The sequence below is a fragment of the Plectropomus leopardus genome, chromosome 4, assembly GCF_008729295.1.
Source record: "Plectropomus leopardus isolate mb chromosome 4, YSFRI_Pleo_2.0, whole genome shotgun sequence".
Classification (NCBI taxonomy): domain Eukaryota; kingdom Metazoa; phylum Chordata; class Actinopteri; order Perciformes; family Serranidae; genus Plectropomus; species Plectropomus leopardus.
In genome coordinates, this window is record NC_056466.1 from 1,055,057 (window position 1) to 1,066,370 (window position 11,314).

The 11,314-nt window shown below is 36.8% G+C and overlaps 1 protein-coding gene across 1 annotated transcript in view; it reads right to left on the reverse strand.

The window, feature by feature from the left end:
- Nucleotides 1-3,196: 3,196 nt before the first annotated feature.
- ifngr1 (interferon gamma receptor 1) overlaps nucleotides 3,197-11,314 on the reverse strand; it is a 9,535-nt gene continuing 1,417 nt past the window's right edge. Inside the window, exons 3-8 of the mRNA XM_042484405.1 lie at nucleotides 6,221-6,372; nucleotides 5,841-6,022; nucleotides 5,613-5,758; nucleotides 4,847-5,030; nucleotides 4,392-4,516; nucleotides 3,197-4,305 (exon numbers count right to left, since the gene is read on the reverse strand). Of these exons, the coding sequence (XP_042340339.1) occupies nucleotides 3,943-4,305; nucleotides 4,392-4,516; nucleotides 4,847-5,030; nucleotides 5,613-5,758; nucleotides 5,841-6,022; nucleotides 6,221-6,372 (1,152 nt within the window). The 3' untranslated portion in view covers nucleotides 3,197-3,942. The remainder of the gene's footprint in view (nucleotides 4,306-4,391; nucleotides 4,517-4,846; nucleotides 5,031-5,612; nucleotides 5,759-5,840; nucleotides 6,023-6,220; nucleotides 6,373-11,314) is intronic.

Genomic DNA, 11,314 nt, shown 5'->3' on the forward strand with positions numbered 1-11,314 from the left:
AGCAACTTAGAAAAAAAATGTCCCACAAACTGCAAGAAATTAGTAAAAGCAACAAGAAAATGACCTGAAAAAAAGGAGGAAATTACATAGATATATATGTGTGTGTGAAAAATGTCCATAAAACTATATTTGTAATTATTATAATTAGATATTTAATTTGGTGGCAAATATATACACACATATATATATATATATATATATATATATATATATATATATATATACACAACTTTTGGGGGGTGTTTTCTTGTTTGTTTATTTACCTTTCTCTTTTTGTACATGGAGGTACTTGGATTTATTGCTTATTTTGCTTATTTTCAGGAAATTCCCTGTAACTTTTTACTATTTTCCTGTTCATTTTTGTCATAATCAATGTTGCTGCTAATCATTGACATATCCCAGACTGTCATCATTTAAAAAATTCTACATGTAGTATATTAATTTCTTGTTCACATAAAATATAGTGGCATACTGGCATTTAAGGGGTTACAATTCTGAAAATAAATGAATATTTGATATTTATGATTAAAACTGATGTTGGTTTAAAAAAATAACTCAATGAAAGTGGCAAATCATTTTAATGTCTAATATTCTTTATAGCCCGAGTATTTGACACCACACAAAAAATAACAATGTATAAAAAAAAGCAAAAAAAAAAAAAAAATATATATATATATATATATATATATATATATATATATATGTATATAATCCCACGCTTTTTAAATGTAACTTCTAAATATACTAATTTCTTGCAATTCCTATGACATTTCTTGTCTAAGTTGTTTATTGCCTTTTCACCCATTTTTTCCAGAGAAATCCAACCAATCCAAAGGTTTATATACTTGTGAAGGCCTCTGAATGCAGCACAACAAAGGTGATGTTAATCCAGGTTTAGAAGAGTTAACAAAGAAAATATCAATATTGTTTTTGTCTCTTTATTAAAAACCTTTAAATCTTTTTTTGTGAGAGTTCACGTTGCTTTGATCAAACTGCACGTTGCCTGACAGAGGAGCTGATAACAATCTGTCACACAGGTATTTATTTAACCATAACGCTGACAACAGATCAGAGCAGGAAATTTTTGGCAAAGCAACACGTTGAAATATTTCCATCTCATGCAAACGAGCATCAGGTGAATTGGAGGAAGGGTGCAAATAAATGTGCATCTCATATATCTAACAGATTATTGTAAAAATAGTATTTATTAGCAACCGTAGAAACGTTTTTACACAATGAGCATAGCATAAGCAAATAAGAGCAACCCTGATGTAACGTAAACAAACTTAAGTCGCACTTGTCGCCCACGCTGAGCCAGTTCAGCAGGTCATAAGTTGCTCAACAGCAACAGACGGAAACACTGAGTGATAAGTGCCGTTCTGCAGTGGCATTGATTAGGTGTGGCTCGTCAGTAAGCCCTGAAAGGTATTTTTAACACCTGAAGATCTGCTGCCGGCGGTGGAAAGTCCAGACTGTATGAGGAGGCGTGTTTTTAACGTACAACACTAAAAACAAAACTCTAAAGGACGGCCAGGATATTTAGACTTCCACCAAAATAGAGTCTTCCACCAAAATGCCAATTTTCTTATTTGCCTAAATATGATATTAAAGTATAATATCATAAAATCAAAATATAAGGCTAATTAAACTCCCAGTCGCTTTTACAAGCCCGGTGTGGCTTCACATTTTGACAAATAAAGGTCTGTCTCAATTAGAGGCTCGGGTACCATGTAGGTCATTTTTGTAAAAGTGCTTCAGATGTATAAAACCAGGTTGTTGGCTACTTGCTGGAGATAAAGTTAATTAGCTGTTAAGATAAAGCATACAAATATAAATGTTTAAGAGTCTCCATAATTTAATCATTCGGTTCATTTCAAGACCCACCTTTTTAAATCTGCTTTTAATGTTTGATTTATGCATATTTCTTGATTGTCTTCTTGATTTTATAGATTGTGATTTTATCCTGTATATGAATGAGCGGGGCCCCGCCTCCAATGCTGTATCCAGACTTTGCTTAATATATTAACGTCACACAACATCACATCGTCACATTTTCCTGAAAAATTCGTCCGGAGTCTTTTCAATAGAAATCAGTCCACAAGTTGCTCGAGGCAACAGAGTGATGTTACTAACCGTTTATTCATTGGCAATAAAAAACAATTTCCGTAAAAAAGTTACACAAAAACTAGGCTTGGGTATTGGCTGTTGAAACTGAATTTTGCTTTTGGCTGATTATGGTAACAGCAGCCTGCGTCCATCGCCAGCCAAGCACTCCTGTCGCCGCCCTCTCACCAACCGACTACCTGAGTGCATGGGCAGAGAGGGGCTGTGGATCGAGAGGCGGCACGATTGTCTTTTTTGTGTCTTTTTTCATATTTCAGGGAGGAAGCACTCAAGCAAAAGTAGCGGGTTTAGTTCTCTTTAAATACCACTTGATGCAAGTGACAAAATGCTTTTTTGTGTGTATTATTTATGTGAAGTGTCCTTTAAAAATCCAAAACCATACATGTGGGCAAAGATTTAAATAACAAGGCACGGAATTACACATAACGCACTAGTTTCAGCCGATACTAGACGACAACAAAAAGCTAAACCACTTGTTCTTCTTTTGGCACTTGTTTCCTCCAGATAAAAATTTCCCCATTTTGTTTTGAATTAACTGTTTTTCACAACTTCATTTGATAAAATTCACTGAAACGCTGAGGTTAAGAGATCCAGCTATCTATCGCTGTAAACAGCCATAAAACAGCTGGCAGGTGACTGCAAGATCACCGGTTTGTTTCCCAAAGCACAACAGAGTCAAACAGCAGCGTCAACGACTGAATAGTCTTCAAAATAAATGTTAAAAAGGGTATAAATGCGGCTCAGAGGGATCAGCTGTTTTCTCCTTCCATTCACTCTCAGATTACCTCCAACTACAACTTCGAGGCAAACCAAGGACATCTTTAACCCTGAGGAACCTTTCAAAAACATAAGGGGAAGGCAATAAGCAACTTATCAAGATGTGGCCCAAAATTTAGCAAAAAATTAAAATAACAAGAAAATTACCTGAAAATAAGAAAAACAAATGAAAAGAAAGAAAAAAGAAACTGACCTAGAAAAAGCACTGAAAATAAATAAAAATGTATTTATTTTATATATTTTTTTGTATAACTATCACTTTCTGGACATTTTCCCAATTTTTAAAAAATATTTTCTTTAAGTTGGTCATTGCCTCTTTCCCCCAATGATTTCAAAATAAATCAAACCTTTTTTTCCAGCTTTAAAATAGCAAATAGCTTATAAAAGATGTAGCACACGAAAACTGATGTCGATCCAGGTTTGAAAGTGTTAAACATGTAGGTGTATTCTTACGGTGCAGTCAGAAAGACGAAGGTTTGAGTGTTTAGGCTTCACAGTAATCAGCCGAGAGGTGCGAATCAGTGAACTTTAATCCTGAATCAAGCTGTCCTTTACCTCTTGTTATAACCTGTGACCATGAACCATGTCCGCCTGCAGAGTGTGTGGGCAATCGTAGGGCGACACCTCTTCCTCTTTCACTTCCTCCTCCAGATCAATCGAAACTTGTCAGTTTTTCTGAGTCGTTTGCAGAGTCCTCACCTCTGCTGCTTCCCTTTGAAAGTCCTCCCTCCGTGTACAACCCTGCAGCAGACTGGAAACCGGAGCCGGCGTTAACTGCTCTTTTAAAATAAATTATAAAAAGGATATAAATGTGACGTTTTCCCCTGCAGCAACAAGTCGCACCAACGGTATCCTTAAAAATGGAGGTCAGTGCGTTTCTAACAGTGCAGTAAGAAAAACGAAGGTTCGAGTGTCTCCGGAGCGAAGTCACCGCCTCCCTGAGTGTTCAGGCTTTACAGAAATTAGCCGTGGGGTAAAAAGTGTGACGTTGACGAGTTCAAACTGTCTTTAAACGAACTTTAATCCCCAAAAAGTCGTCTTTCACCACTTGCTGTAACATGTGATCATTTCTCCGTCACCCATGTCCACCTGCAGAGTGTGTGGGCGGTCGTAGGCCGACGCCTCCTCCTCCCCCTCGCCCTCCTCCTCCTCCAAATCTATCGAAACGATTTCAGTTTTTTCCGAGTTGTCTGTGGAGTCATAACCTCTCCCGTATGCCTCCATGTACAACCTCTGGATGCCGGAGCCGGCGCTGCTGTCCAGATCCGGCGGGAGATCGTTCTCCTCCTCTGAGCTGATTGAAGGGTTCTTGCAGGGCTCGCTGACGGTCAACGGACTGAAGCTCTCCTGGGGCACAGGAGCGTACTTTGGGTCGTACTCTTTGCAGTTTTGAAGATCTGAGTTCTGTGACAAGAAGGCAGACACAGAAAGGGTTAAAACACAGCTAAAGCAACAACATAAATCATGTTTTTACCAAATCAAAACCTTACCAGTATATCAGGTAGATTGGGCATCTTTATTGTCCAGACCTTTAACTTACAGACGGCAATCACGATCAAAGCGATTACGATGGCGAGGATGAACAGCATTACAGTGAGCGCTATGGCGTGGAGCTCTGCAAAAACAAAAAAAGATTTAAGGAGAAGTTGCAGCTTTAAATTCAGGTGACGATATTTAGGTTGGTTTTTGCAGGTTTTTGTTTGCTGTAATCGTGATGCACAAAGATTGTGGTTTTACTGTATGAAGCAGTGTTTGTGTTACGGTCTGTTTGTATGAAAAGTGCCATACAAATAAAGTCTGATTGACTGGTTAATTGACTGATATCATAAGCTTGATTCTCTATTATTTCATGTGACCACTGTCCCATTAGATTCTTGGAAGCAAAGATAAAAGGAAAACATCATTACAGTACCGAATAATGTCATTCTTCCCAGTTCAGACTCACCAGTTGACACACTGGGACAGACGCGGTGTGTCTTTCTGAACATCACCTCTCCAACATTATTCCCGGCATTCAGCCATCCTTTCAGGATGACGCACTTGTCCACCTTCTCAGGAAACGAGATGTCACGTTTACATTGTTCCTGTTCCAGTGTGCAGGTCTCAGCAGGTCTCGACAACGAGACTCCCTGACAGTCAAAATCACAGATAATTAATGTCAACATTGCCGTTTTCTCATTTGTATATCGTTACAATAATAAATAAAGTGTCTAGTTTTAGGGTGAAGGCAGAAATGTCACTCTCATTAAACTAAAACTGGTTCCAACAGTACTGAGTCACATTTAAGCATGGGCCTCCAGACGAGGCTAACCTGCAGGTCCTCTGGGCTGTCTCCAAAACAGTCTGTCCCCATGTTAAAATGCAAGACTTTACAGCAGAGACAAAAATGTTTACAGCTCAACATTTATTACGAGTGTGCAGAAAATGAAACGATGAAATGTCCCAAAATTCAAGAAATGTCCTAAAATCCTAGAAAGTTCCCAAAATCCAAGAATTATAGTAAAAGCTAAGAAATGTCCTAAAATCTGGCAAACATCCTGAGATCCCACAAATGTCCTAAGATCCTTGAAATGTCCAAAAATCCTGGAAATGTCCTAAAATCCCAGAAAAGTCCTAAAATCCTTGAAATGCCCTGAAGTCCTGGAAATGTCCTAAAATCGTAGATTGCAGTTCATCCTGTGGGTAAAGTGTTTAAACTTTATCGTACTTACGTCTGAGGAGACGTTGAATTTAAAGGCGGCGGTGTCCGGTTTGTCGGCGAGCTTCAGTTCTCTGTAGAAGTGAAACGGGTTCACGAAGCTGACTGTGGCCCCCGAATCATTTTCGTCCAGATCCACGGGAGGAAAATCTAACTCGCCTGTGGAGACAAACTCAAGTTTTATGTCTGACGGAGAAACCTGCAGGAAATAAAGAGTTTTTGTACCTTACATGTTCCTTACACATGATGTGAGCAAGCTTTAAGGTGTTAAAGGTGAAGGTTTGGGATTTTACTGGTTCGGACTGGTTGTCTCCCACTATGGCTGTCACAGTGACATAATGGAAGCCCAAGTAACGGTCTTCAGACGCCCAGACGAAGGGGCTCAGATCGTAGTGATGGTCCGTGGTTTCGTTCTCAGAGTCCCTTAAATATGAGAAAATATGACGCGCATTAAATCTTCATTTGAATGAATCATAATTTCAACCATTTTTTTCAACCTTTCTGCTGCTGCTAAGTTAGCATATAAAAGTGCAAATATTCAATCACATTTAACGAGAAATCAAACTAATTCAAACATCATAAAAGTTAAATCATTTCAGGTTTATGGTGCTGGAGTCTCACCCAGCAGATCCCTGGATGTGGACCTTGAACCTGGTCTGCGGATGCTGTTTGCTGGGATCCCAGCTGGCTGTGACTTTCAGATTTGAGCAGCTCAGCGTCACGTTTTTTGGAGGAGGAACTGCAGGTAAGAAGAGAGAAGAGATCAGCGGGAAAATGCATCGTCACAAAGCTGGAAACTGGGCTGTTTTATGAGAAGCTGTCTTCTTATCGCAGCTTTGTTGCATTAAGATGCATCAGTTTTAGTTTGACGTTTCTAATAAAGTAAATTAAATTTCGTGTTCTCAACTGAATGCACAGAAAAGAGATTGATGTTCATTTTATTTAAATCCTGATAGGACAAATAAATATGAAACTAATATTGCAGAATTTCTGCAGGTGTTGACAGTCACGTGTGGTGGTTAACCCTTTGAACTTTGCGCGCCTTCGTTTGTATTTTTGCTTATTGTGATGTCATTAGTACCTTCAAAATGTTTCGTATCTCTAAAATCTGTACAACCTAAGCTTAAAGGTTATATAAGTCAATAAACCATAAAAACTGAAGTATCAAAACTGTGAAATAATAAAAAAAGATATGATTTTTTCATCAGATTTCACCGAATAAAAACACACAACATGCCTATCATAAAGATTTTCAAATGTAAAAACAAAACCCAATATTTCTTAACACTTCAGAGGTTATCAAACAATGTTTATGTTTTGCACGGCAGGTAACGTAACGACGCTGCGTCGTACGCTCGTCATTACGATGAAACGTAATGTGATGAAACAGAAGACGGCAGCCTTTGCTTTCTGCAGCAAAAAACATGAATCTGCACGCTATTATGGTTTTTATTTTAGATTAGAAAATACAGGATTATGCAAGCAATGATTCCCCAGAGCCATTATGGCGAAATTCTGATGTGATTTGGGCAAAATGCCACATTTGCACCACGTGTAAAAAAACATGAGGGGATGATGTGATGATGGGGAAGACAAAAGCCTTCATTTTTGTTTTTTAATATTTTTATTGAAGAGAATGAGAAAGTGTTGTGCATGAACTGACAGATATCTTTTAATTTTTTTAGTAATACAAACACAAATACAAATACCCCCTCCCTCCGCCCCACAGAGCAAAAATAAGTAAGCAAATAAGTCTAACTAAAATAATAATAAAATAAATAAATACAAAATAAACATCACTACATGCAGAATTGTGAACGCTTCAACTTTCATCAGAAGTCATGCAAACAGCGGCCTGCCGCGGTGATCCGCAGAGGGTCGTCGTTTGCCGTTTGGTGCATTTTTAAAGGGAAAGCTGCACGAGGTCATATCTGTGCAGACGTGACACCCTTTTTAGTCATTTTTACTTAGCATTTTAACTTTTTAAATCAGGCACCTGGTTGCATTTCAAAAGTAGTGCACTTTATTATCTGTTTCAGTCGTCTCTTATTAACCGTTGCTCAGTGTCTTTTAAACATCCCTGTTTTTCTTTGATTTTATTTATTTTATTTTGCACACTTCAGGTACGTAATTTTGTTCCACTCTATGTGTTCTCGCAGATATCGATGGAATGACAATTAATAAACTTGAACCTGAAACTCGCACGCGGCCGCAGCACCCACACTGCCACACATCAGCTTTGTAAAGGAACATATTTTACATTCATTCGTATTAAGCAGGAGACGGTGCGTGTAAAGCTGCTGTACATACCATCTACCCAAAAATTCCTCTAACACGCCTTTAAATCTCCAGCCTTTTGTCCTTCAACATGACAGCAGTACGTTCACAGGCGGCTGACACTGACGAGAAAGCAGAGGAGCAACAACGAAAAGCTGCTCTGGTTGCTCTTCAGCATTCCTGCGAATGTCGGACGGCTTTGTTTTCCATCTACTGACGCTCCTGTTTTTAATCCTCCGAGGAGTCAAAGGGCCACATCTTCAGAGTCGGGGAGTAACTGGATACAAGTTTCATATTTAAAATACAAAATATGAGAAACTGTATTCAGCTAGAGTTTAAGTTGGTGTAATTCTGAATAGTTACTGATTTAAGAAATAGATTATCTGAAGGGATTTATTTTGTTTTATTAGCTCGTACGTCGTGTCCTACATAAATGCAACATCAGCTTGACTGCGTTGTTTTCTGCAGATCTATTTCCTGACGCTCACTTTGAAAGCTCCTCAGCGGACGAGGAGCCACTGATTCGTGAGTAATCATCCATAAAGGCCGACCGTCATCCAGTATCTCTCAGACGATTTTATTGGCTGTTACCGGCCCGTCACAGATACGCCGGTATCAGCCTGTATGTAATGTGATGTGCACAACATGAAAAGTTTATTTTTAAATCCCTTAATAAGTTTATAATTTCAGTGCAGTGGTAATAAATGAGAAGCACAAAACAGCAGGGTAAGAGATATTAAAAGACCTAGATATGGATTTGTACAATTTTTGAAATTTAGCATTTAATTTTTCTTTCCAGCACTTGAATATTTTAATTTATATTAGCATTTTCAAATACTACTTTAATACTACTACTTTTAATCAAGTCTTAATCACCTCCTAAATTTTTGAAATCATTTTTCCTAGAATTGATATATATATTATTTAGATACAGATATAGAAAAAGATATGGATGGAGATATGGATTTCATATCAAAAACACTTTTCTTAAGTGACTATTCACTTAATCAATCAATTAATCATTAATTAAAACAAACATAAAAGTGTTATTGTTAAAAAAATACCAAATGCTATTTTTCCTCAGTCAGAGCTCACAGTAACATATTGATTACACTTTGACGCCGTAGCTTATCGATTAATCAATTAAATTCCACATGTTCGATTAAATTCTTATTGACTGATTAACTGATAACTTATTGTTATCATTGTATATACATATATATAACATTTTGTTGCTCCCAAATATTAGTATCAGTCCCAAAAATCTTGTATCCATCGCCCCCCTTACAATACTCAGTTTGAATACACTAATGAATACTTCAGTAACCTGAAGTGAAATTAAAAAAAAACTCCCAAAACTGAAAAAACAAACAAAAAAAAACAAATTATGACCTCGCCCGGTCTTTCCCAGCAGAGTCTGCCATCGCACCGACATGCGAGTGCAAGTTCAGAAACTCCCCGTGTGAAACAATGTGGAGAGTTTCTGGGATAAGTCGGCGTGAAGGAGAAGCGATTAGTCGTGTTACTGAGAAAAATAACAATGCAGTCTCGGGGAGGGGGGACCTTTGGAGACCAGCGGGAACAGAAACTTTTGGCAAATTTAGACTTTCTCAGCATAACGTCACATCGACTCAGAAGTGAGACCACAGAGAGACCACATCACACACAGGAAGAGGCGGGAACATCCAGAAATACTCATTTCACGATGAACTGAGGAGGAACTTTTCTCTGGGGATGTCAGAGCTCATTCATACAAATTTTAGCAATAAATTCCCAGGACTTCGAGGCAAATTTTGAAGAACAAAAAGTATCTGAAATGACCACCAGTATCCTTTGGTTCTTTTTCATTATTATATAATAATGTTTTTTAATATATATACATTTTTTAACTAAGTAATAATAAGATTAGCATTAAATATTTAAATATAACTAAGGGACTATTTGTTATTTATGAGAGGGGAAGGGGTGGTGCGAAAAAGATGCAGGCATGTCAGATATTTTTTGAGCATGGGGGGACTTGTGTTTTTTTTGGCTTTGGGGGGGGGCATACAAATTAAAATGGCTGTATATTGTACTAAAAATTAGGGCCTTTTTTCATTTTTTCACTTTAAAAAACTCATTTTTAAATTTGATTTTATTTATCTATTTATTCACTATTTTTTAAAGATTTTTTTATTTAAAGCTCTCTTTAAAAGTCAACAAATTTACACCATTTATCAAAGGAAGAAGCTGTAAAAACAGAAATTATTGTTGGATTTTCATATTTCAGAGGCCCTTGAACACATCATGTGTTTTATCTTTAATTGGTCTATTTATTTTGTCTTATTCAAGTTTTTATTCTTTTATTCATTTTAATTATTATGTATTATCCTCTTTTAATGGTCTACTTTTTGTATTTTTTTTAATTATTCATTCTGACACATGGCTTTGTATTTTGTATCGATTTGTTCTTCATTTTAATTATTATTTTTTGAGTTTTTATTATTTTTATTTTTTAATGAATTTGATTGGCTTTTACGGTCAGTTAACAGCTTTGTTTTGTGCCTCACACTTTGTGCAGCACGTTCTGTTTCCACCTGAATTAAATGTGCTATATAAATAAAGTTTTGCTCGCTTGTTAAAACTTAGCGCAGATCAAATATAAACCACGACCACGAAACCAGAAACATGTTTTAGCTTCCTGTTTAAGTACAAGACTGTTTCTTGATAGATATTGTGTCAAATGGAGCATTTTATTGGTCTGGTGCGGTGCAGTGCATTCTGGTAGTTGTAGGTTTTCTATGTCTTAAGTCATTTTTGTCTTTTTTCTCTGTTTTCTCTGCTCATGTAGCACCAATTTTAAACTTCACACTCCTTAAAATAAAAGATCATCCCATGATAATGAAGCCTCAGCAAGTTTGTCTGGCTACTTATTAGCCTGCTTATAAATAGCCATAAAAAACAGGTGCAGTCTGGACGTTGAACACATACGAACTCTGGTTCGAAACAGGGGCATTCCTCTGTGTAAGGAGATATGTAATACTATATATACATATTTATATAAAACAATATATGTCTTATAACACTGAAGTATTTAACGTTATTGTTTTATCACTCAGCCTTAATGGAGGGAGTTTCCAGCTTTTAATGGTTCAGTGGTTGTGTTTTGATTTAATTTCAAATACGTTCAGAACCCCAAAATCTGAAAGTGGGTTTAAAAGGTATGGGGTTTTTTTTTAACCCTTTAAAACTTGAGCAAATTGAGAAAGAAAAACAAACAACAACAAAAAAACAAATGAAAAGATTTGTAAAAAGCCAGAAAATCCTAAAAATAATCATTTTGAATGTAATGTGTTTTAAACAAACTAGCACAAGATAAAAGTATTAGGATAAAAAACAGATAAAAAAAACAACCAAATTAAAAACATATTTAAAATTTAAAAAATAAGAGCATAAAAG